Source organism: Podarcis tiliguerta, assembly GCF_965153285.1.
Source record: "Podarcis tiliguerta genome assembly, chromosome: 1".
NCBI lineage: Eukaryota > Metazoa > Chordata > Lepidosauria > Squamata > Lacertidae > Podarcis > Podarcis tiliguerta.
The window spans coordinates 44,286,433-44,312,539 of NC_139534.1; the positions used below are offsets into that span (position 1 = coordinate 44,286,433).

Consider the following 26,107-nt stretch of genomic DNA (forward strand, 5'->3'; position numbering starts at 1 on the left):
AAATTCACCTTTAAATACAAACTAATCCCCCAACCCTAGTGATGGCTCACAACAGAGACACCCAAGAGTTTTTCCATGGCCAAAGGAGCTAGCAAAGTGCAGAGAATACTCTGAACTTCTCAGACAGGATATTTACTAGAAAATCAAGCTACGTACTTCTCAACCATTTTCTTCTGCTTCAGGATTTTGTAGACTTCAGCAGATGTTTGAGGCCCTTGTAGCTTTTGCCCATTCAACATTTCTTTTTCTAGCTGTTCAATTGTCTGGAAATTATTTTTAAAGAGTGTTAAATCATTTGTATTTGGTTTAAAGGAAACTGCATCACTAAACTCCATTTAAAACTAAGTAATAAATGTGAAAGTGCTAAAGCCGGAACTCCCTTTGTTCACTTTTGCAAAGAATGGAAATAATAATTTTGTGCAGACTCCAATCTAAGCAATACCCGAGATTTACTTATACATACTAAAAATGTATGTGTTTTTAAATTAGGACAAGCATCTCTCATTTGGTATTATTTTCAGCTAAATTCTGTGTGACACTAGAAAGCTCACACAGCTATCATGATGAGTAGTGGCAGATACCCACCACTAATTTGTCTAATCTTTTAAAGCCATCTAAGTTGAAGACCATCACATCATTTTCTGGGAACGGATACCACAGTTACATGGTGTGAATAACTATGTCCCTTTCTTTGTTCTGAATCTCCCACCATTCTTCTTTACTGGATGGTGCCTGGTTATATTATGAAAGGAGGAGAGAGAAGAGCTTCTTTCTATCTACTTTCTCCACATTATGCCCAATTTAGAAAGGTTAACATCACTCAATGTCAGTTATTAGCAAGGGGCCTTGGTCACTACCACTGGTCTTATCCACAAACAAACGCATGCTGCAATATACTAATTAGATATGCCCCCTGCCCCCCATTAGAACAATCTTGGGGAGGAAACACTTACTTTTCCACCACGTGCAAAAGCTTCAGCCACCTTCCTGTTGCGTCCCCCGTAGCATGTGGTAATCAGATCAGCAACACCACAACTTTCCAGAAATGTATTTATTACTACGGGGCCTTTGCAAAAGAGCTTAGCAAAGGCAATCATTTCCATTAGGCCCAGACGGATCACAGCTGCCTTGGTATTGTCACCTTGGCCCAACCCATCACAAAAACCAGCCCCTACTGCAACGATATTCTAAATCCAGTTAGGACAGGGGGAGAAAAAGAGAAGAACAAATCACATGAGACAAAGGCATCGCGTTTCATGACTTCAGAATGCACGAATGCTTAGCAAAAGGTGCCATTCACAAATGCATTCCAACAGCTGCATTTCTCTATTGAGTTGCTCCTAAATGCCCCCAAGAGCAAAACTGCATGCAGTTCAGTGGTCTATTCAGATATATTCAGCAAGTGGTGTCTGCAAGTCTGGTCACAATAAGAAGTGCTGCTGCAGTTGAAGAATATGCTGCTAAATATGTCTTGGTAGTGACAAGCCACACTTCTTGTTTTTCTCCACAGGATCAAAGCAGCTGGTGAGACATTTCCATAGGATCAAAGCAGCTAATGAGGTGTATCCTTGTACTGAATGTTTTTAAGTGAGATAGTGATATGAGGGAGGGATCATAGCTCTGTAGCACATGATTTTTAGGCGGAAGATCCCAAATTCCCTTGCATCTCAAATTAAAAGCATCAGGTAGAGGGTGAAATTAAATGGCCTCTGCTAATGACAGCAGTAGACAGGGCAGAGCTGATCTACAAATAGTCTGACCTAGAATAAAACAACTTTGGATGTACTATAGAGTAATGCCTATGGTGTTGTGTGGACGCTGGTTTTTCTTCCTCTATCAGAAACCTGAAAAGAAGTATTTCACAATTCCTCAAGTGGATAAAAGTATGTGTATGTTGTCCCACCTTCAACAAATCTCTAAAAAGTACTTTATCATATGTCCTACAAACTCCAGTGCAGACGTTGCCTAGAAAGTCATCTAAAAAGTGCCCAACATAAAACTAACGGATTTCGCTTTAAAAAAGAAGTCATTGGACATATTTTCCCGCTGCCTACATCAAAGCCAATAAAACTCACTGGAGAATAGTATGTCCAAAGGATTACTTTTTTCTGAAGTGATGTCACATATATTTGCTTCCTAACTGGCGACAGCGATTTAACAACCAGCTATTGTCCAACCTATATCAAGGCCATTTTTAATTAGTATAGCAACTGGGATGTAAGTGCAGTTCTCCCATTTTACAGATTTGTAAAGCCAAGAACAAATGAATGAGAAAACATGATTTTTTTTTTTTTTTTTTTTTGAAAGCTTAGCTGGCCACACAGATTGCCAAAACTTTAATTGGCCTCACAATATTTGATTTGGAATGACTCACTTTTAAGGCTCCACAGAGCTCCACGGTGTCACAGTCATCTACCACAGTAATTCTGAAATTTGGGGTTTGCAACAACTCTTTATAGATCTTCCCACTTTCAGGATTTTTGCAACCTATGAAAAGAAGCACAGTAAATCAGGACTGAGGTGATGGCCAAGTAACAGCATATCATATGACTTGAACTTAAATGGAAGCATCTCTTCTAATCTCAGCTATGCTTGTGACTCACCATTAGCTATACCCAAACCCAGTAAGCTTTCTATAGGGAGAGATGCTCAATAATGATTTGTAAATACGCTTTCAGTGCTGTGTTATCGAAAACACAAGAATGCCTGTATTCAAATGCTACAAACATTCCCATTTGCAAAAGGATGGGCAATAATAATAAAAACCACCTAGGTCAGCTGTGAGTGTCAGTGAGATGTAGAGGATAAGAGTGTTGGACTAGGGAGACGTAAATTCAAATTCCCACTCATCCATGAATCTCATTGGGTGACCTTTGACCAGCTGCTACCTTTCATTCTTACAGGGTTGTGCAGAACACAGCAACAACAAACAAAAAAGTTGGCAAGGTTTTTTTGGGGTGGGGTGGGGGGAAGTCTCATCACAGCAGCTATAGATCCACAGATATATCTTCTAGATCACCACAAAGTGGAGCAGGGGAAACATTCTGGATCTATATTCTGAGTAAGGGGACTGAACTGATCCCTCGTTTAGTCATTAGTCTTGAACACAGAATTACCAATGGTGGTTTCACAGAACTTTTCATCTGCCACTTCATTTGCGATGTTGGCTCCCATGAGTACACTGACTTCTATGCCCAGCTTCTCTCGAATGATGTCCGATATGAGTTTCAGTCCTTTAGGGCCTTCGTCTATGCCCTGTTTAACAGGAAGGCAGTGGACAAAAGTAAGACTAGCCTTCCTTGCACTTCAGTAGATGAAACATAGATCTGATCCTGTTGTACTCTATGAAATTGAGCCCGTGCAGGAGTTGTTTACAACAAAGGGTAATGGGAACAGACAGCACGTTGTTGGGTTGATTTATATCTTGGTTATGACCCACACAGTACATTTCTCTTAAAATTGTTTGATGTGTGTTACATAGCCAACTTTTTATATAATAACATAAGCTTTAGAAAATAAAATAACATATTGTGGGGAAATGAATAGTCCATTCCAAATATGGCACTTTTGCCTTCTGTTCTGCATCTCGGGGTGTCCATAACCAACTCCTAGGGACAATGGGGGCTTCAGCCTCCCCAATAAAATATTTGAGGGGGCTCCCCCCCCAAAAAAAAATTGATGGGCATTCCCATTCAAATAGTGTGTGCACTGTGTCATGCTGTAATGATCTCAGGCAGGCAAGCAAGCCCCGATAAGAAGTAATAAGACTCCAGCAGTTTTATGTTACATTTATTTACAAAAGAAACCCCACACATCTAGAGCTCGGCTTCTCACCTGCTCACATTGACGATAGTCAGTCTGAACCTCCACCCCTTTCACAGCAGGAAGGATGCCAAATTCCCGCCCTTCCCCTCTTTCCCTTCCGTTGTCCTCTGACCTTATCCAGTCTCCTATAACGGGGACTGAGAGGCTGGCCTTCCCCCTCCCCACTTCCAGTTGACACACTCTCAGTCCTCTGTTTATCTGCTGATTGCCTTGCAACACTTCGGCTGGCTCCTAACTCTCCCGCTTCTTGAGAGCTAACAGTGTCTTCTTCTGGAAGGATGGTTGAGCTACCCCTTCTTGGCTCTGTCAGCTAGCTCTCTTCTGCAGTTGGTCTCTCACTTAGCTCAATTTCTGAGTCTGACTCTTCCCCTGCGCTCGGGTGAGCCACGTTCCTGACACATGTTATTGATTATGTGGGGCAGGGCTTACCTGGGCCCCCACAATATTTTATTCAGGTTGGCACCCCTGCTGCGCCCTATATGCAGTCATGACCCAGGAAATTTCACTGTTCCGTTTTCTCCCTAACCAGTCCTACCCCTTGGGAAAGGTTCACAAATTACCTTGATTAGCGAAATTCCAATGGCTCCTTGTTTTACATGGCCAGTTAGCTGCTGACAGATTTTAGGAATGAACTGATGAGGTATAACAAATATTATAATGTCTGCACCATTTACTGTTTCTGCTGGGTCTGCTACAGCAACCTGAGACAAAAAAGAAGAAAGTTTAAACATTCTATTATTGAAAAACAAACAAGGGCGGCTATCCAGCAGCGTTTCGCATAGCAGCAAGAGTGGATTGAGATGACATTCACATATATACACATTTTGAGCATGCAATGTGTATTTCCTGGGTTTGCGCATGCAGGAAGGCACATCCATATATGCAACACAAGTGTTTCCTGCAGCAGTCTTAATATGGCCAGCTGTCCTGAATTGAGGTCCGTACAAAATAACATTGATCTACTAACTCACATGAAAACACAATGTTCAACTTCATAACTGCCCATGAATTTTTGGAGAGGGAGAAACCACTCTTTTACATTTATATTATAGAGATATTTAAGTAAACATAGATTTAAGCTTTGCATCTGAAAAACTTATTGGAAGTCTCTTAGCTCAGTTCTCTTAGCAACCTAATTCTATCAATGTTTGCTCAGAAGTTAAGTCCAGTGGTGAGAGGCTTGCTTTCAAGTAAGTGTGTATAGGATTATAGCCTCAAGCTTGGCAGCCACTTTTGGGGGGGGGGGTCAACCTCGTTACCTGTATTTGTTGTGCACATTCTACAATTTGGGACACAATGGTCTGCAGCTCCTCAGAGTATTCTGGAATACCAAGTAGGTCTGGAGACAAATAATGTATCTAAGCCTAACCAATTGCAAAACTCACAAGGTTCTTGCATTGTTCTGACAGCTGTGCCAGAATTTCTTCTCTAGTTTAGATAATGCACAACTCATATCAGTGTCTGTGTGTACCTATGCTGCTCTTTAATCAATTGCATTATCCTTCTGATATATTTTGAGTACAATTCCCTTCTCAGTCTGCTCCTGGGAAAGCTGCACAGCTGTTCTGCTATGTTGTTGTTTTTTTAAAGAAAGGGCAGATTTTTCTAAGCTTGAGGAGTGGGGTGGGGGTGGAAGAAAGCCAAAAAGGAGAAGCATGGGAGTAGGGTGTTTAGCTCACAATGTTAAGCACGAGCCTCATAAAAACTGAGCAACCCAAAATGCAGCTATTGTACACTAAATTCCCAGCGTGGAAGCAGCCTTTGTTACTTTGAATTGCATTCCATTATGGCCGAACTACACTACCTTTAAAACCTGAAACTACAGTTAAGGAGTTACATTGAACTTACCACGTTAGGAGGTAGCTTATGCCCTGGGAGATACTTCACATTCTCATGGTCTTGATTAATTATTTCTGTGAGTTTTCGCCCATCAATTTGCTCTTCAAATACCCACATATTTACAGTAGGGTTAAATTTGAGGGATTTCTGGGTATTTTTGCCTATGATTTTTGCAATGGCACTTCCCCTTTAAAAAAAGAAAAGAGGGGGAGGAAAAGAAGGCAAATAATTAAAGGCAGGGTTAACTGCATCCCCACTCACCAGAAGCGTATGGTTGCACAAGCACTATATCTCAAGAATTTGGACACAAGCAAAATTCGCATAGTAATTTGGATTTAGCAAACTTTATAAAGCTTTACCTCCTATAGTAAATTTCACAAATGGCTGCCAATGTGTGTACTACCGGAATACAACATATGTACTGTACATATGCACTGCTTGTGCACTTTAGATGGTCACTTTGGTGATGCTAACATAGCAGTTTGACTTCATTCCTGAGGATGCCCTCCATTGTCTTTCGAGACAGACGGATGCCAAAACCAACACCCCACATCAAAATTCCATGTGGGTTTTTTATTAGCAAAGAAAATTGGCAGTTTAGTTACCTATGTTATATTTAGACCTTAAAGATTTTAACTGAGGAGGAAGTATGTGTTAAGTTGTGGGTGAACATATTAGACGACACAGCAATTCTTTAAACAGCTCTTGTTTATTCACAGGCCAGAACAGAACTGAACTGCAGGGTTCAGCCAGCCTGCTTATATAGAGCTCCACTAGAATGCAACAGTAACCATTTTCTATAACTATCCAGTCACTGAACGTCACTTTCGATCCCTTATTTGCATATGTGGACCTGAGTGAAAACTATATACAGTATCCCCCTGCTGGCCCAGGGTGAGAACTTCAGTACATAACAGTATGGTTTCCCCTTTAAAGAGTTGTGTGCACAGTTAGTCTAGAACTGCTTCTCCACCTAGTGCAGAATTTGGGGCAAGAAGGTCTGAGCATTACACTGATCCTGGCCCAATTGGCTGCCATTCAATTTCCAGGCCCAGGTTTTGACCAATAAAACCTTATGGCTTAGGGCCACAATACCCCCAAAGACACCTCTCTCCATATGAGCCTATATCAACCCTGAGGTAATAATCTGAGGCCCTTTCTTCATGTGCCTCCTCCATAAAAGGTCCGGAGGGTGGCAACATGAGAATGGGCCTTTTCTGCAACAGTTTCCTGTTTGTGGAATACTCTCCCCAGGGAGGTTCACCTGGCACCTTCATTATATACCTTTAGGTGCCAGGTGAAAGCGTTCCTCTTCAACCAGGCGTCAGGCTGATCGATATCCAATGCCCTTTTAAATGTGATGTGGGATTTCTGGCTTGTTTTTGTTCTTATTTTTAGTCTGTATTTTGTGTTTTTTATATTGCAAATTGTTGTGAACTACCATGAGATCTACAGATGAAGGGCAATATTAAACTTAACAAATAATGAAAATAAAAACGGGGAGAAATGTCGGTACACAAACTTTACTTGAATTATCACACCATCTTGCCTAATCTCTATAACAGTAATTCCTAATGCTTTTCTCCTTGTTCCATGCAAATAGAAAGGAGACCAGGACTTCTGTCCCCCAGAGGTGTTGCAAGGGGGGTGCGGGGGTGCGGTTTGCCCCAGGTGTCATGCCTAGGGGGTGACAAACTCCCCCAGGCGGATTGGCGTGGCAGCGCAAGCAGCCCCAGTGGGCAGATTTTTGCAATTGGCACGATCACTGTCATGAAAATCCGCCCGCTGATCATGCAAATACGCCCTGTGATCAGCCTGCACCCCCCGGCAAGTGGTGTTTGCTCCGCTCGGCGGGCAGCGCTCTCATCCCCAGTGATCAGTAGGTGGATTTTCATGATCAGCAGGCTGATTTTCATGACGATGATCATGCCAATTGCGAAAATCTGCCTGCCAGGGATGCAAATGCCGCCTGCCATGGCATGGCAGCCTGGGAGGCTCCCGCCGCTGGAGCACCCCCTGTGAGACTTGCTGCCACTGCTGTTCCCTCAATGGCTTCCTTGGGGCAACATCAGAGTGTCACCATTGCAGATCCAGTGAAGTTACACTGTGCTTTTCTAAACTAGATTAATGGTATTCAAGGTCATTCAAGCAAACACAACATCCTCAGGAGAGCTATATCTGAGCGCCTTGTGTTGTGACTGAACAAGTGAAAGTAAAACAGAACCCGGGAGTCCCAAAATTCTGTCAGCAAAATTGTATCTCTAGCTGCTCCACAGAAATGTAAGCAACATAGAGCTACAGCCAAGAGACCAGTTGAAAAGCTTTTCAAATTAGTAGTACAAATAAAGTTGGGTTTTCAGGTGGTCTGAGTGTGTTGAGCTACCACAGACTTCACACATAAAACTCACCTCTCTGAAGTTGGAACTTAAATACAGTAAATCTTTAAAATGCTGGCAATACCTTTTTGCATATGTCTGTGTCAAGCATATCTAAGCCAAAGGTCATCTTGGCTAAGAAAAGGCTGCTATATCAGCATTAGATCTCTCTGCCTCACTGAGCCATGTCCTAGCAGCTGCCTTCATCAGAAAGCAAAAAGCTTTTGACAGCTTGTATGTTTCTTTATTAATATATTTATATTCTCCTAATGACTCCACAAGATAGCTTGTGATACCTATTAAATCTGGACTATTGAATTCAGATTCACAAGTTATATACAACAATCTAGAAGAGCTCCTAACCCACAGGTCACCAGAGATGAGCAAACAAACTACTCCTTAAGACTCTTCAAGCAAAATTTTTGTGCATGGGTTAGTTAGTCACACTGATGAAAGAAAAGTAAACATTTGCATAAGGTGGGGGATTCAAGTCCACATTTGTGATTGTGGGTATTGAACAAGAACATTGGTTGTTCCAGAGTTCAGGCCAACTAATCTGAAACAGGAAGGTGTGGTATTGAGCTGTCCAAGACTCAGGTTTGCATATGTCATGCCTGACATCAGTTTGATGGCCACATTTCCAAAATGTTGATTTTGTTTGTCAATTTAGCAGCTAATAAATAAACAGCTAATAATAATAATAAAGCCAAACCAGCAGCAAATCAGAAACCATTATGGAAAATAAAGATTTCAAGGCCTGACTATGAAACCTTCAAAAACAACAACTGAGAAGCCGATGTTTAGTGTGCAAGGGGTTGTTTAGATGTTTTTGAAAGTACAGTATTGCTGACCATTGAACTTTCACATCTATTTTGGTAGCTTAAAGGAATGCAACCCTGACTGCAAATGTTACAGATAAGCTTGGAGGTTAGTGTCTCTGACTCAGCTCACAAACAAAAAAGCTCAAAATTTCCCCCCACCTCTGAAGGACTCTAACTTGTAGCCTATCACATGAGAGCTGCATCTGCATTTTGGGGTGCTGGTGGGATGTGGGGTGGGTTGCAAGATCGAACGCCTAACCTCTGTTAGACACAACCATTCTGCATGCGTACATGAAAGGCACAATTCTTATTTCTTGTAGGGGAGCCGGACATCTTTTCTGAAGGTAGTTCCTCTGTAGCCAGGATATCACCAAAAAGTTGGTATTTTAAGCTACCCATGCTATGCTGTTGTGTCCGGGGGCCGCTTTCATTGTGGCTCATTTTTTGTTTGGGTGCAAATAAGAGGCCTTTACCAGGATTGGTGCCATGTTTGAGGGAGCTTGCCAGGGGTCACCTTGCCCAGGGCTCCATCAAACCTAACAATGACCCTCTGGTGCCCCCACCCCAGTGCTACCTTCAGCCTTTCAAAGCATACCAAGGGACTAGTGGAGATACTCTGGGCACCAGAGAGGCTACATGGGTAGAGTTCCATGAGCACAGCACAGCTCCAGCTACCCAGTACACCCTTGGCCCAGCAACAAGGCAGTTGTAACAGCCACCATCATTTCCCATATCTCCAGTGCTTCTAGGTGCCACCCCTGAAGTGTAGGATCTGCTACTGTCAATCTCCATGCAGCTAGAGCTTCCAATCCAACAAAGGAACAGTAGCTATGCAACTGGGAGTGGAAAAATTGCAAGGAGCAGGCAAAGCACAAGGAGCAGAACATCCATATTTTATCTGTCATGGTACATTTCTGGTGCATTGTGGGCTGAGGCTTAGGGAACCTGCCTACCTTTCTGCAGGGCTTGCCTTCGTAGGTGGACTTAAGGTGCAGATTTAAGGTGTCAGCTTTTCCTGTGAAAGTACCCAACAGCTTGTACCTTGAATGTGGAGTTGGTACAGTTCATCCATGCTACACTCTGTGTGATCTGTCACTGCTTTGCTCCCTTTGCTCCACCCACTCCCTTTTCACTCCTTAAACAGGTACAATCTCTGCCTAACTATCCAGACAGAAATCTTGTGCTGCCCTTGGCTGTTGTGTCACATCTCACATGACCAGTCTTTCCTTTCTTTCTTCGTACAAACAATGGTGAATTTGCAACAAACTACCAACTGAGACATGATTTGAGTATGCCACGAAGAGAGAAAAGTTAAGAATAAAATACATAAATCCTCCCTGTTTGTTTCAAGCTCAACCTCCACCCTGTTTAACATAAATTCTGAAACTTGCCCAGGGTTTACATTATGGAGTATGCATCTCTAAGGTTAAGGAGTTCTATAGCTCACCAGCCATAATGAAATTTGTGTAGTTGCATGTTCTATTTATTTATTTAGTGTTGCTATTGTGGAATAAGAACAAAGCCCCTTTCATTGGTGTAGATTTCTAGGAGAGTGCCCAAACTGGATGTTAAGATAACAAAGACCTGTCTCTGAATGCACTGTTCTTTGAAAGAATGGAAAGGTAAGCATAAATCTTTATGTAAATCTGAGCATAGTAATCTGAGAACGTACATAAAAAGGCCAGGGTGGGGAAGACAGGGAGAAATAGGTATGACTATAATTAAGTCTCGGCCTGTCGATCAGGGTGTGTGCAATATTTCTCTCTCTTGAGAGACCAGTAACTCCTGCAAATAAACTAACATTCCATTTCATAGATGGTATCAAATTATTCCATGCTGCGAAGACATGACTACAAAAAAATGCAGGTTTCTCTGCTGGTCTAGGAAATAAATTTTAAAAATCCAAAGTGTCCTTCTTGGTCACTGTTAGTAATTTTTTTATTTTGGTCCTATTAACTGTGCTGGTTGGTCCTAAGACCAACAGGAAGCTACTATGGAAAGAAAAAGCTTGAGAAGAATAAACAAAAACCTTCCCTTTCTGATGCACAACCACCATCTTGCTCTGCAAGTACACATCATGAAATAGTACCCATGCTGGATTTCAATGTAGGGCTGATATTATGAAAGCACAGGAATAATATCACATCTAAAACAAATTTGGGAAATTAATCCCAAACTGATTTCAAAAGGGGTGGGTGGGTATAAAATGTACGACAATTTCATGCCCGTTTCCCCTAGCACTTTTTCTCCCAGGGGAACTTAGCCTGTCACTGGATATATTCCCTTTGAGGCCAATGTTCTAGTCTGATCTGCAGGTGCTATAGAAACACATGAAGCATGGTTCAGATGGGAGGTGGAAACGCTGCGAAACAAGCAAACGATTCCCTCTCGCAAAGCTCTGGAAGGCTGTAGTCTAAAACATGTCGTAGGGAAGCCTGGAGGGTATTTTTCCCTAGTAAACTGGTACAGGTCTGTGTCAATCAGGGATTTCTGGTCTGTCCGACTATCTACAGCGGACAGACTGTAGTCTGTCGGTCTACAGCGTGTCTGCTTGGATTACAGAGCTGCTCTGCGCTTGTCCCTTATTTTATAGCAGAGGGGGCCAACCGGTAGCCTCCCGCTGCTGCGGAACTACAGTTCCCAGCACCCCTGAACACCGGTCCTGCAGCCTGGGACTGATGGACCGTCCAACAACCATGGGAGCGCCAGAGGCTCCTCATTCCTGTTTTTATAAGGTGCTGACATTTCAGGGGAGCAAATGCAGCCGCATAGAACATAACAGATGCACCCTCAGCACTAGCATGTCTACTCAGCAGGAAGCCCTATTGGATTCAGTGGGGCTTACTCCCAGGTAAATGGGATGGGATTGCAGCCTAAGCAACCTCGTCTGCTGGTTTCCTCTGGACTCTCGTGGGGAACGATCGGGGCAATCCAAAGGCGATTAAATGTTCTAAGGTGAAGCGGGGGCGGGAGGACCTGGCATTTTTGCGCAGGCAGTGGTGTAGCGTGGGTTGTCAGCACCCGGGGCAAGGCAAGTAATTTGCGCCCCCTAGAGTGAGTGAGCCAGGTAGGGGCAGAGAGCTGCGAGTGCGAGCGCCCCCCCCCCCCAGATGTTGCGCCCGGTGCGGCCGGCCCCCCATGCACCCACCACGCTACGCCACTGTGCGCAGGTGTCCAAGTTAGGACAGATATGGACCTGGATATGAAGGTAGAGCGAGAGAGGAAAGGTCCGGAGAGGGATGGCTGTCTCCCTCCGCGCTCCCTCGCCCCCTCTCTGGATAGCCCGTCGGCCACCCTCGGCTTTTGTTGCAAGGGCGCACATGCACCCAGCTCTTGGGTAGGTGGCTGGGTGGGTGGGTAGGGGGCTCTTCGTCCTCTGCCCCCCTGCGATTCCCCCTCGGCTCCGTCCGAGTCGTACTCACCAGTTCCCGGAACCGATAATGCAGGCTTTGAGCGCAGACATGGTCGCTGGGCTCCCCAAGTCGTCTCTGGGTCCCTTCGCGCCCGGCGGCGTCAAGTTCGGCGCTCGTACGCTTTAAGTATCCCGGAGGCTGGGAAAGACGCTTGACACACCCCGGCCGGCATGCGCCGCCTTGTCTGCCGGGATCCAGCACGCGGTGGAAGGACGTCAGCCCCTAAAGACCAGTCAGAGAAGATCGGGGTCAGGGAGCCCAGCGGGCCGGCGTTGGAAGGGAGAAATAGCTCTCTTCCTGCTGGGTGAGCCATTGGGGCAAACGAGCCCGGCCCCACCAACCTCAGGCCGCCCAGTGGTGGCTGGTGCTCGTTGGGCAGAAGGCAGGGAGGCCAACGGTAGGGGGAGCCAGAGCCAAGGCCAGGCAGAAGCCAACCTATCCTCCGCCCTGATGAGCTCAACAAGGATAACACTGAGACTAAGGAGGAGGAAGCTGACAGCCAGTGTCACCCCCTGGACTGGCTGATTGGAAGAAAAAAGGCTGGCAGCTGCTGTGGGGCAGGCTGAGGTTGGTGCCCCATTTGCCCTAATGGACCACAGCTTCTGCCAGACACACCCCCCCTCACCTCCCTGTCTTCTTTCTTATAACCAGTCCAGGTTCTGGCACCGGCTAATAGCTCCCTCTTCTTCCTCAGTGTTGCCTTCATGGCACTCAACAGGAAAAAGGACAAAACTAGAGTGTGCTGAAATTAAAAGACGAAATTAAAAGATGCCTGCTTCTTGGGAGGAAAGCAATGGCAAACCTAGACAGCATCTTAAAAAGCAGAGACATCACCTTGCCAACAAAGGTCCGTATAGTTAAAGCTATGGTTTTCCCAGTAGTGATGAATGGAAGTGAGAGCTGGACCATAAAGAAGGCTGATCGCCGAAGAACTGATGCTTTTGAATTATGGTGTTGGAGGAGACTCTTAAGAGTCCCATGGACTGCAAGAAGATCAAACCTATCCATTCTTAAGGAAATCAGCCCTGAGTGCTCACTGGAGGGACAGACCTGAAGCTGAGGCTCCAATACTTTGGCCACTTCATGAGAAAATACCCTGATGTTGGAAAGATGGAGGGCACAAGAAGGGGACGACAGAGGACGAGATGGTTGGACAGTGTTCTCGAAGCTACCAGCATGAGTTTGACCACTGCGGGAGGCAGTGGAAGACAGGAGTGTCTGGCGTGCTCTGGTCCAGGGGGTCACGAAGAGTCGGACATGACTAAACGACTAAACAACAACAACAGAGTGTGTTGGCTCCTTTCAGCCCAGGGGCAGGCTTTGCTAATCTTTTATAATATGGCATTCTGTGCAAGACTAAAATTTGGCATCCCCAAATGGGTCTTCTCAATTTTGCACCCCCTCGGCTCAGGGCCTGTGTGGGATAACCACTCACACTGGACTAAATCCACTGCTGTTTCAGCATTACCACTCCTAACAGGCACCAGCTAATGCTGAACATTTTTCTTCTTTGGGCTGTGTTCTTGTACCATTTCTGAGCAAACAATGTGTGGAAGGACCCACATGTATTAAATATGAATTAATAGGTTTTTAAATTTGAATTCAACTTAAACATTCTGAGAAAACTGTCAGATTTTATGATTAAAGGAAATATAAATTTTAAGACCAATATCTTCAATATTAGCATATTCCCTAATCACTATCTGGACCACAAAACAAACATCTGTTTTATGGCTACTGAACTTTGATTCATTGATTAATTAAGAATGAGTGGATGTGGTGATGATATACAGAGTGCACAATGCCTGTACTTGCTCTGAGAGCCTTCTTTACTAAGGCTGGAGTATAAATGCCATAAATTAATCTCTGAGTCTGTTCTTTCAGGGTCTATTATTACAAAACAGAAAGAATAGGTCACACTGGAGAAGCACAAAACTGATCCCATTCACCTATGAGCAAGCACCATTGAACATCTGCTTTAAATGTGCTTTAAATATATGGTGCACACACAAGCCATATATTAACTCAAGCCAGGCTTCTGCTAGGATTTACAATGCCAATAGTGTTTCATGTGGCAAAAAGAATCCTAGTTTGGAGTGGGTAGGTGGGCAATGTATGTCGTTTTATCAGATCTAGACCCCAGCCCAGCCCTGATGCAGAACTACCAGTCCTGCTTCACAGATCCCTAGCTCCAGGGAAACACAGCTTCTTTTTCTTTCTATATCCTTTTTGCCAGGCAAAGATTGCTCTTCCCCCACAGTCATGAGCTAATCCATAAAACTGGAGTATCAGAACCACAATTAAGCCAAGGGAAACACAATTTAAGGGAGAGTGGGTGGCATGTGCAGATGCAGAGATTGCCATGTTGCCATAGGAACTGATGCACAAAAAACCCCAGTAGAAGTAATGGTAATGTAGCTTTTAGGAAGTAAAGTCCCATGACTGAGAAAGCAAAATTAACTCAGCACATTTGATGCAGCTATTAATATAATTGTGTTAAGATACAAACAGACCAAGAGGGAATTGAAGTATCAAAGCTGAAGAAAATGATGTGGTTGATAAAACAAGATTCTTTCTTTCTTTCTTTCTTTCTTTCTTTCTTTCTTTCTTTCGTAGCCTCTCTAACTGGTTGTACATACATGTTTGCTAAGCTAACCCTACTCAAAGTATAAAGGTGACCTCAAGCAACACAATGGATATAGAAGTACTTTCTAAATATGTTGAAAAGCAGGACTAAAGGTGCTTAGCATCAGATGGGAATATGACCTCCCTCCTTACTGTTCTTTTACAGGAGCAAATGCTACATTGAACATGGCCATGCCAGAAGCGCATAGCTTCCTTGTCACCACATGAAGGCCAGCCTCATAAAGGTCTGAAGTGGGTCACTGGTGCCGTGAACTGATTGCACAGATTTAAGTTCAGTGGAACTGATCCCAATTCATCTCCAAGTTTTCCCTCAATCTCAAGTATTTCTGATAAATACCCAGAGATCCCCTAATACAAAGGCTGAGACAGCATGATAAGGTTAATAATGCAAATCCTTCAAACTCTTTTAGCGGTAGAAACCAGGGAAGCAGGATTGAGGGAAGCTGTAGGAAAGGGAGATCAGGGATGCAGTCTGGTCAGCAACAAACAACAGAAGAGAAATGATGATGTATGGGTCAGAGTTTGGGGAAGGGCTGAAGCTCAGTGATTGAGCACATGTTTTGTATACAAAGGGTTCAGTCTTTGGTGCCCCCAGGTAGGTGCCCTGAGAGAGACTGCTGTGTGGCACTCTGGGGAGCCAGCCAGCATGGACAAGACTGATGGTTTTACTTAGGGCAACTTTGTGTGTTCCTATGCTATATCCTTGGGTACTTTAAGTCGGCTTTGTTCTGAACAGATAGTTAGCACCCCGACCCCAGGATAATGAGTCATTTATTCTGCTCCTTCTGACAGCATGCCTCTAGCTGAAACTGGGCCATTCCCTTCCCCTATCCCTTTGAGGCAAAAGTCATGCATGCTTGAGCTGCGTTAATAAATATGTGATTTCACCCCTCAGATAGCTTGATGGTTGTCAGGGGGAACATATTTTAGGCTCCTTGAAGCACAAACAGGTTGCTTTTGTTCACATTAGGCATGTGAGCTATTGACTTTTGTGGGTGTGTTAAGTTTGCTACCTACACTTTCAAAGCTACATGTGGTTTGTTTGAGGCACCCAGCTGTCTGCTGTTTGTTTAAAGCTTCAGCGAACCCATTCGGAATAAACCTGAATTGATTACCTGATACAAATTACTAACATATGTTTTAAGGAGAAAGATGGCAGGTATGAACTGTGCATAATCAGGACCAGCATATATGCTTGGTTTACCAGTGATCAAGAAAATCAGAATCTGTCTAGTAAATATTACTATGTACTGTAGAACACCAGGAGCCATGGAGGGAGCTGAATATTTGTGGCCACTAAACATTCAGTTAAGGTCCATATTTTCCATGTATGCTTATGTTTCCCTGGATTATAAAGTGTTGTGAATGAATAATAAGGGGAGGGGGTGCGTGCAGCTGAATGCACTCCCTGACTGATGATAGGGCAAAGTTGATTAAACTTGGCATCACATGCCATCCAAGATGGCCTGACCTTGTTCATCTTGTGTGTGGTAGAAGATATTAAAAACTTAATTCTCTGTCAAAGTTCAAGAGTGCCCACCTGTGCTGAAAAGAGGTAACCCTCTTTTTATGTTTCCTGTGTGAATAGAAGGCAGGAGCACTAATGAAAACCCTTTAATGGGTCTCCCAACTGCTGAACAAGCCCTTGGCTGTAGCATTTCAGGGCATAAACTATGTTAACCAACTAGTATAAAGTGTCATGTAAATCAATACTTTGTAACCCAGCCACATCCTTCGCTTGAAACATGTAACCTGTCACATCATATGGTAGTGGTGTGGTGGTTCACCTATCTCTTACTGTGAGAATTATGTGAATTTTGTGTATCATGGTTTGGTAAAACTTAAGATAAAAAAGACCTTTCATCATCACCATTAAAAAACAGGTGTTTGACATTGTACTGGCTTCTCTTCTTTCACATGTAATATTTAGTTTGGTCACTAGAGGGAAACAGCAGCTAAATAAAATAAATCTATGATTCTCTTTTGGTGTAAAACTTGATTCATTTTATTTTATTGTGTTTGCCTAAATATTAATGCTGGGGAACTGTTAAAGAACAGACTGCACCTATTGCTGGAAGATTTGAAAGCAGCCTGTTAGGGAAGACATATACTATGCATATGCAAAGAAATAACTTAATTTTTGTAATCAAGAAGCCCTTACGTGAACATATAATTACAGATAGTTATTTCACTTTTTATATTAAAAGTTCAAGGTTTTCTAATGCCTTGTCTATTAGAATCTGTTAGCCAATCCAGTATACTGTATATTATGTACATCAATATTATATATTGCACATATATAATATTTGAAATATATATTTGAAACCTGAAAGGCAAAGAATGTTAACAACCATCATATGGAAAGCAGCTGTCATGCTCACAAGGGAAACTATCGGTATCCAGCCAGGACTCTTCAATTGCTGCCTTGTGAAAGAGCCTTTATTTCTAGTGTACTGCAAGCCAAAAGTATGCATATTTTTATAGGAGGAAAATCACTAGATGCAGGGTAGGGAACCTGTGACCTTCCAGGTGTTGGATACAGATGCATTCAGCTCCCAGAATTCCTTATTATTGACAACCCGGCCTGGGGCTGATAGGAAACTGAAATGCAATAATGCCTGAATGCCTACAAGTTCCCCACTCCTATACTAGGACATCACAGAGACTAACAACACAACTGTGTGCATTTTACTAGGAAGTAAGCTCCATTGTCTATAAACAGGCTTACTCTCTAGGGAGTAGGTTTAGGATAGCAGTCTCAGTTGCTTTAGATCTCATAGGGAACAACCTATTTCATCAAGTATAGCAGGCATTGTGCGTAATGAAAAGCCATGCAATGTCACACAGGGATGAATGATGAATACTTCTCCATCTGTGGCTGTCCACTGTGTTTTTGCAGCATAGGTAGCATCCCAAGGCAGCAAGATCCATGGCTTTGTCTTACTGAGTAGCATATAGGAATGGCTGGACTTTTAGGGCAATATAAGAGTGCAGACAAAGGTCCGTATAGTTAAAGTTTTGGTTTTCCCAGTAGTGATGTATGGAAGTGAGAGCTGGACCATAAAGAAGGCTGATCATTGAATAATTGATGCTTTTGAATTATGGTGCTGGAGGAGACTCTTGAGAATCCCGTGGACTGCAAGAAGATCAAACCTATCCATTCTGAAGGAAATCAGCCCTGAGTGCTCACTGGAAGGACAGATCCTGAAGCTGAGGCTCCAATACTTTGGCCACCACACGAGAAGAGAAGACTCTCTGGAAAAGACCCTGATGTTGGGAAATATTGAGGGCACAAGGAGAAGGGGACGACAGAGGACAAGATGGTTGGATAGTGTTCTCGAAGCTACCAACATATGTTTGACCAAACTGCGGGAGACAGTGGAAGACAGGAGTGCCTGGTGTGCTCTGGTCCATGGCATCATGAAGAGTCGGACTCGACTAAACAACAACAAGAGTGTAGACATTGGTGGTACCTTCCAGATGGCTTAGACAACTTCCACCAGCCCTATGGGCCCAGAAAATATCAATAGGCTCTTCTACACTTGTCTTTAATATTTAAATTGGCTTTATCTTTAGCTGAAAAGAACAGAATAATTTGGCTTTTTAAAATATAAGTTTAGCTTCAATCAAGCATGTTCTGGTCCAAGAAGTCTTCTACATCACAATTGGCTAGCCTTTTTAGATGCCACAAGATCCATTGGGTTGCAGCCAGCTAAGTTAGAGCACGCTATTTAAATGAATGGACCTAAGTTAGCCATGCCCATTAATTTCAACGGGTTTAGTCTGGTTCGGGCTAAAAAGTGGTCACAAGCCCTTTGTTTTTATTTTGCTGCAACAGACTGGAGCTGCTGGGGCTGCAAAGAACGTCGTGAACAATGCGGAGCAGAGGAGAACGAAAATATAAGAGGCTGTGTGAAATTAGATCTCCATACACTCAGAATGGTGACAGACGTGGGCGCAGAGGGCGCGTTGGCATGCAGCTGAGTCACACCCTTGCTCCAAGTTCGGTTTCTTCCACAGAAATAAGAGGACAAAAAACAAACAGTGTTTGATTTAAAGGCCCTTTATGCTTGCCTTCTGGTGTTTTAGGCAGGCATTATTATCATTGTTCGTTATTATTTATTAATTATTGTTATGATTGCCAACTCCTCCTTCCTGTCAGGGCATCCCTCCCCGTTTCCCTTAACAAAGATGGCGCCGCCAGCGCTCACGCCCGCCCTCGGCCTTCACGGGGCGGAGAAACAGGGACGAAGGCGGTGGGGAGCGGCTAAGCCTGACCCGGAAGGGGTGGGAGCGGCTCCGCCACTGCTGCTGCTGCTGCTGCCGCCCTCGGTTCGTGTGGGCTGGGAGCTGCCGCCGCCAGCCCTGAAAGACGGAGCCTGGCCGAGTGAGGAAGGGGGTTGCAGGAGGGGCGTTTGCGGTTCACGGTGAGAGACCAAACCCAGGCAGGCAGCCAGCCTCTGGGGGAAGGAGGCATAAACCCCAGGCGGCCGCCCTCCTTTCGGCGCCAGCATCCCGCCTCTCTGAACAATTGAGGAATTTCCCGCTGCCTCCCCACCACCCCGCTTCTTCCCTCCCATGGGATACTGAGGTGCGCGGAGCTGCTCCCCCGCTTTACACACGCCTTGGGAGCGAGTGCCTGGACGTTGCCAACGCAGCTGGCTGCCCTGCTCCCGATTCATTCTTTGGGTGTTCAGGAAACTCTTTTGTTGGATCCCTGGCCTTTTCCCCAGACCTGGCTCTTTCCCCCTCCATATTCTCCCTTTCCCCCCTTCAAAGCTGCCATTCGAGCTTATTTCCATAGACTTGCTCCATCTCTGGCCCACATTTGGCCCCATTCACAAAAGTTCCACTCCGGAGTGACCCCTCGTTTTTTTCTAAGGATACTTGACAGCCTTGAGAAAAAAAGTTTTCCTCCAGCCCTTGTTGACTTGGCTTGTTGCACTCTCCCACCCTTGGGTGGTCAGGGGCCTGACAGGCCCCACCATGCAAAGTGGGGAGCCTGTGTCTACGGCTCCGGCAGCGCCACCCACAGCGATGAAAGTGTCCGAAAGCGAAGGCAAGCTGGAGATTTTGATCCCAGCCCAGAACTGCACAAGCAAGAGCAGCAGTAGTAGTGGCATCAGCAGCGGTGGGATCAGCAGTAGCAGAGGAGGAAGCACTACCAAAAGCTGGCAGTATAGGTGAGTATCTCTGCTGAAGCCTAGTGGGGACTAACTTGTTGGTATCCTAAGTGGGGGGTGGTTCTTTCTTTAGGGGGGAGGGGGGAGTATTGAGAAATGAGAAGCATACACCTAAAACCATCCCATGTGCGTCTGGTAAAGTTTCTGGTGCAACTGAACTTTTCACCACAGAGGCCTAACTCTAAAGTTGCAAGTGTTTTATTTTGTATTCTAGAGGGCTTTGGAATGATAACACAGTAAAATGTGATGGGCCGGAATGTACGTTTCTAAATATGCCGGAATACTCAGTGGACACATGTGGTGGAACTGCGTTCTTCTGCCTGTTTACCATTGAGCTCCTTTGGGTTGTACTTTAAAGCATTTAGTGTTTTGGCAAATGTATAAATTGCCCCTTGGCAAGAGCTGCTTACATATTTGGGTATACAGGTAACTCACAAATTACATGCTTTTAACTAGTGTGCATTCAGCTTCACTCATTTGCCAATTTTTTTAAAAAAAATTAATAGAAAGGGGGCGGGCATCTGAGATTAAAAACGTTGGGTTCAATGGCAGGTGGAACTGCCAATGTGTTTGACTATATATGATTTTGATTTTAGGCGCTATTCCCGGAACATAACCCCAGAGTTAGTTGAGAGTCACCTGCATACCTAAAAATAGCAGCTTTGTACCCAGTGCTGCTTGGGAATTCTAAGAAGCCCCCCAAAATCAGTACAATTTTGATATCAGATATCAGATTAAAATCAGCGCAGTTTTGAAAGATTCAGTCTCCCATTCTGATTCAAAACGGCATCCGGTTATATCCAAACATAGGTGAAAACCTTCTGCTTGATCTCAGAAATGGTTATGCAAAATTTGGTTATGATATCTTAAGAGGTGTCCAAATGCAAGCAACTTTCCAAAATATATAGTAGATAAATGTAGAAATGCTTCCACTGATGGAACAATCAGGAAAGTGTAACATTGAATTTATCCCAGTGTGTGAAATGACACTGAGATTTGTGCAAAATAGCTATTTTGTTTCTTTCTAGATATTAATATATGACCTGTTCCTTGATGTAAGGAAACAAAAATGAATACACATCATCCCAATACAGGCATTTCATTATTTCACATTCAGTTGATTTTTAATATTTACAGTCAGTTAATATCTGGTCTAGTCAACAATGCTGAGCTCAACAGACTTGGTATAAGGCAGTTTCCCATAAGATTGATTTGTGAATTGCAGGCGTTCTATACATCAATTGTGTAATCATATCCCTGCGTACTAGAAAATAAACCCCAATGAATTCACTAAATGTATCTACTTTGATGCTCCTTAAATACATTGTCATTGTGTTTCCTTTTTAAAGCAATTGTGAGGAAGTATGTTTAGGGAATGTTGTTGCTTTTTTGAATATCAGGACATTGCTAAGCACCAGCTTCAACTCCCCTACAGCATGTCACTTCAAATTTTCACTTCTAATGTTACATTACACTTTTTCCTCCTAAGTTGCCAGCACGTTACTCCTTGAAGCTATTAGAATTTTCTTTGAACATGGTAAATGATTTCGTACATGACAAAATGAAACCAGTGACTTAGTTCTTGGCATTCACCTGGTTCAGACAGAATATAGTTTAGAATTCCATACACAAACCTGCTTCCTCCTCCCCTCCCCTCCTCAATTGAACATGAAGCTGTAAGGAGGAAATTGGAAGCATCCACTTTCATTTTAAACCAACTGTGTTTCATCCAAAGCAGGGACTGCAGTTTTAACTATGGTTTGTACCAACAAGTCAGGATCAGAAACCACAACTTGATCTTGACTTGTTTTGACAAACTGCAGTTTAAACAAGGGGGGCTAACTTTTGTAACTCCAGATGTTAGACTCCCACTCCCATCAACCCCAGCCATGACCAGTACTAAGAGCTGATTTGAGATCAACAAAATCTAGAGCGCTGGTTTAAACTAACCACCAGTTTGGACAAAATTACAAACTGCAATTAGTTTAAAATAGAATCACTGCTTCCCAACGTCTCATGGTTGCATTGGAGGAGAAGAGTAAAAATGGTAGATACGAAGAGCAGACTCCATTTGACGAAGAGCAGACTCCATTTGAGGATCTCTCCCTCATTACAGTCGATCAGGTATATGAAGACGAGCAGCAAAATCAGTCCTCAGGGAATGTGCAGGCGACCTTGAACGGACAGCTCACGGAAGAACCCTGACCAAACCTAAGAGGAGGCGTGTAGTGGTGATAGGGGATTCCCTACTGAGGCGAACAGAAGCAGTGATCTGTGGGCCTGACAAGATGTCTCGGGAAGTGTGCTGTCTCCCCGGGGCTAAGATCCAAGATGTAACTGAACGACTGCAAGGAATCATAAAACCCACTGACAAATACCCCTTCCTCTTGGTTCATGTGGGAACCAATGACACTGCAAGCAATAGCCTCCCAAAGATCAAAAGAGACTACGAGGCTCTGGGCAGGATATTGAAGCAATTAAATGCACAAATTGTCATCTCATCTGTCCTCCCAGTTGAATGACGTGGCCCAGGAAGAGAGGGAAAAATAGTGGAAGTGAACAGCTGGCTTCGCAAATGGTGTAAACAGGAACGGTTTGGATTCTTAGATCATGGACTGCAGTTTCTTGAAGATGGACTTCTGCCAAGCGATGGGCTGCACCTCACAACGGTTGGGAGGAATGTTTTTGCCAAAAATCTCAGAAACCTCATCAGGAGGGCTTTAAACTGACTAATGTGGGGGAGGGAGACAGTGCTCCTGAAGGTAGGAGTCTATCACTTGATGAAGATGATCATCCAAATGTCATAGACTAAATGGAGCAAACAGCACGCAGACCTAGTGGTGGGAGGAAAAAATCCTTAAATAAGAAACACGGGGGAATGATTAATGGACTTCAATGTCTGTACACTAATGCGCAAAGCATGGGAAATAAACAAGATGAGCTTGAGCTCTTGGTACAGCAAACTAAATATGACATAATAGGCATCACTGAAACCCGGTGGGATAAGTCCCACGATTGGAATGTAATAATGGAGGGATAAAATCTATTTCAGAGAAACAGACCAGACAAGAAAGGAGGAGGAGTGGCGTTATATGTCAGGGATGTGTATACCTGTGAAGAGATCCAAGATTTAGAACCTCAAAGCCAAAGTGAGAGCATTTGGTTCAAAATTAAGGGAGAGAAGAATAACAGTGACCTCATTGTGGGAGTTTACTATAGATCCCCAAGCCAAACGGAGGACATAGATGATGCCTTCCTGGAACAGATGGCCAAGCATGCAAAAGGAAGGGAGATAGTAGTAATGGGGGACTTCAATTACCCGGATATTTGTTGGATGTCAAACTCAGCCAAGAGCATAAGGTCAAACAAATTCCTCACTCAAACAGCATAAGGTCAACAGATTCCTCAGCAGAGGAAACACAGCCCAGAATAACTAAGGAGATAGTACAAGAATACTTGGCTAGTTTAGATGTATTCAAGTCTCCAGGGCCAGATTAACTGCATCCAAGAGTATTAAAAGAACTGGCAGATGTGATCTCAGAACCACTGGCAGTCATATTTGAGAATTCCTGGAGAACAGGCGAAGTCCCGGCAGACTGGAGGAGGGCAAATGTTGTCCCTATTTTCAAAAAGGGGAAAAGAGAGGACCCAAATAATTACCGCCCAGTCAGTCTGACATCAATACCAGGGAAGATTCTGGAGCAGATCATTAAGCAAACAGTCTGTGAGCACCTAGAAAGGAATGCTGTGATCACCAATAGTCAGCATGGATTTCTGAAAAATAAGTCATGTCAGACTAACCTGATCTCGTTTTTTGACAGAATTACAAGCCTGGTAGATGAAGGGAACACAGTGGATGTAGCCTACCTTGATTTCAGCAAGGCATTTGACAAGGTGCCCCATGATATTCTTGTAAAGAAGCTGGTAAAATGCGGTCTTGACTATGCTACCACTCAGTGGATTTGTAACTGGCTGACTGACCGAACCCAAAGGGTGCTCATCAATGATTCCTCTTCATCCTGGAGAAGAGTGACTAGTGGGGTGCCACAGGGTTCTGTCTTGGGCCCGGTCTTATTCAACATCTTTATCAACGATTTGGATGATGGACTCAAGGGCATCCTGATCAAATTTGCAGATGACACCAAACTGGGAGGGGTGGCTAACACCCCAGAGGACAGGATCACACTTCAAAACTACCTTGACAGATTAGAGAACTGGGCCAAAACAAGAAGAAGAAGAAGAGTTTGGATTTGATATCCCGCCTTTCACTCCCCTTCAGGAGTCTCAAAGCGGCTAACATTCTCCTTTCCCTTCCTCCCCCACAACAAACACTCTGTGAGGTGAGTGGGGCTGAGAGACTTCAGAGAAGTGTGACTAGCCCAAGGTCACCCAGCAGCTGCATGTGGAGGAGCGGAGACGCGAACCCGGTTCCCCAGATTACGAGTCTACCGCTCTTAACCACTACACCACACGTGTCCAGAGGAGGGCAACCAAAATGGTCAAAGGCCTGGAAACTATGCCTTATGAGGAACGGCTAAGGGAGCTGGGCATGTTTAGCCTGGAGAAGAGGAGGTTAAGGGGTGATATGATAGCTATGTTCAAATATATAAAAGGATGTCACATAGAGGAGGGAGAAAGGTTGTTTTCTGCTGCTCCAGAGAAGCGGACACGGAGCAATGGATCCAAACTACAAGAAAGAAGATTCTACCTAAACATTAGGAAGAACTTCCTGACAGTAAGAGCTGTTCGACAGTGGAATTTGCTGCCAAGGAGTGTGGTGGAGTCTCCTTCTTTGGAGATCTTTAAGCAGAGGCTTGACAACCATATGTCAGGAGTGCTCTGATGGTGTTTCCTGCTTGGCAGGGGGTTGGACTCGATGGCCCTTGTGGTCTCTTCCAACTCTATGATTCTATGAACCTGAGACTGAGCAATTCTGGTAAGTTTGAGCAAACCAAACTATGATCTCCCTCTTTAGACATAATACTAAGCCATGGATTGTGTTTTGTTGCTCCCACACTTACAGAGGGAGGAAACCAAGCAGGAGAAATCTCCCAAGTTCATGGTAAATCATGAACTATGGAAAATCAGCCTACTTGAAGAGTCTACTCTTGGATTCAGGCTTGGTCCTATCTGTAAGCTACAACTTTTCATTATCATGAGCCTCATCTGGGAGTCTAGGTTGCTCCAGTTCTGCTAGTTTATAACATTTTGGAAAACAGCTTTCTTTGAAAGGTAACTTTTATACCAGCTTTGAAGATAACGTTTGCCTTTTTCGGACAAATAATGGTAGTCAGAAATGTTCTTTCACTGTCCAGTTTTGACTTGGAACATCCCAGAAGGATACAATGCATGAGGGAATAGTAGTTACAAAATAGGAAATAAGCCGTGCAGATAGATCACATAGCAAGTAATGTTTCTTAATCATGACTTTATACACTGCAGCCCACACACTGCAGCACTAAAGCTTCAAAAACTTTATAAAGTTATGCTAAACTAGACACATTTCCTTACTTGCTGTACCTTCTTGACTGCAGAACTTTGGTTTCTTTGTAACCTCTGGATTTTTAAATTTATTTTAGATGTTAGAATGGGGGGGGGGGGGAGAGTGGTGTAGAGCTAATTTAATTAGGGCTGGGAAGTGGTTAATTCACTATGTATTTCATTTGTATAGCACTCAAATCCATCCCAAACTGGGTCTGAAACACAACTACGTGTTTGTTGTTGTTTGATTGCATCAAATACGCCATGGAGCCAATAATGTAGAGAGAGAGAGATGTAGTTTGCTGTCTTGATGATAGGCAGGAATGAGGGCTCCTTGCTGTTCAGTCCCATAGGAGTATCACACTCTTAATCTAGGAGCAGGTACGTGATGTCATGTTCTGCATTTATAATCACAGATACATTTTAAAACTAACTGCACTAGGGTGGCAAACATTTTCAGCCTGAGAGCCACATTCCCTTCCTGGCGCCCCAGACTAATCATGAGTGGGGCCAGAGGGGAAAGT

At 43.9% G+C, this 26,107-nt stretch overlaps 2 protein-coding genes across 6 annotated transcripts in view; one reads left to right on the top strand and one right to left on the bottom strand.

Moving 5' to 3' along the window:
- LOC310663745 (glycerol-3-phosphate dehydrogenase 1-like protein) overlaps nucleotides 1-26,107 on the bottom strand; it is a 33,154-nt gene that overhangs the window by 687 nt on the left and 6,360 nt on the right. The window contains exons 3-10 of one of the 4 annotated variants that reach the window (XM_083412064.1): nucleotides 14,085-14,160; nucleotides 12,283-12,495; nucleotides 5,674-5,851; nucleotides 4,386-4,526; nucleotides 3,117-3,255; nucleotides 2,375-2,487; nucleotides 954-1,187; nucleotides 157-263 (exon numbers count right to left, since the gene is read on the bottom strand). In XM_083412064.1, the coding sequence (XP_083268190.1) occupies nucleotides 157-263; nucleotides 954-1,187; nucleotides 2,375-2,487; nucleotides 3,117-3,255; nucleotides 4,386-4,526; nucleotides 5,674-5,851; nucleotides 12,283-12,323 (953 nt within the window). In that variant the 5' untranslated portion in view covers nucleotides 12,324-12,495; nucleotides 14,085-14,160. Of the gene's footprint in view, nucleotides 1-156; nucleotides 264-953; nucleotides 1,188-2,374; nucleotides 2,488-3,116; nucleotides 3,256-4,385; nucleotides 4,527-5,673; nucleotides 5,852-9,455; nucleotides 10,128-12,282; nucleotides 12,496-14,084; nucleotides 14,161-26,107 lie in introns of those variants that run through there. The other 3 variants (XM_083412063.1, XM_083412062.1, XM_083412065.1) reach the window with 3 other exon arrangements.
- Nucleotides 19,202-26,107, top strand: part of OSBPL11 (oxysterol binding protein like 11) — a 47,282-nt gene continuing 40,376 nt past the window's right edge. For both annotated transcript variants that reach the window (XR_014504140.1, XM_083408358.1), the window contains exon 1: nucleotides 19,202-20,102. Coding sequence is in view for 1 of the 2 variants with exons in the window: in XM_083408358.1 (XP_083264484.1) it covers nucleotides 19,906-20,102 (197 nt within the window). In the remaining variant the exon portion in view is untranslated. The remainder of the gene's footprint in view (nucleotides 20,103-26,107) is intronic.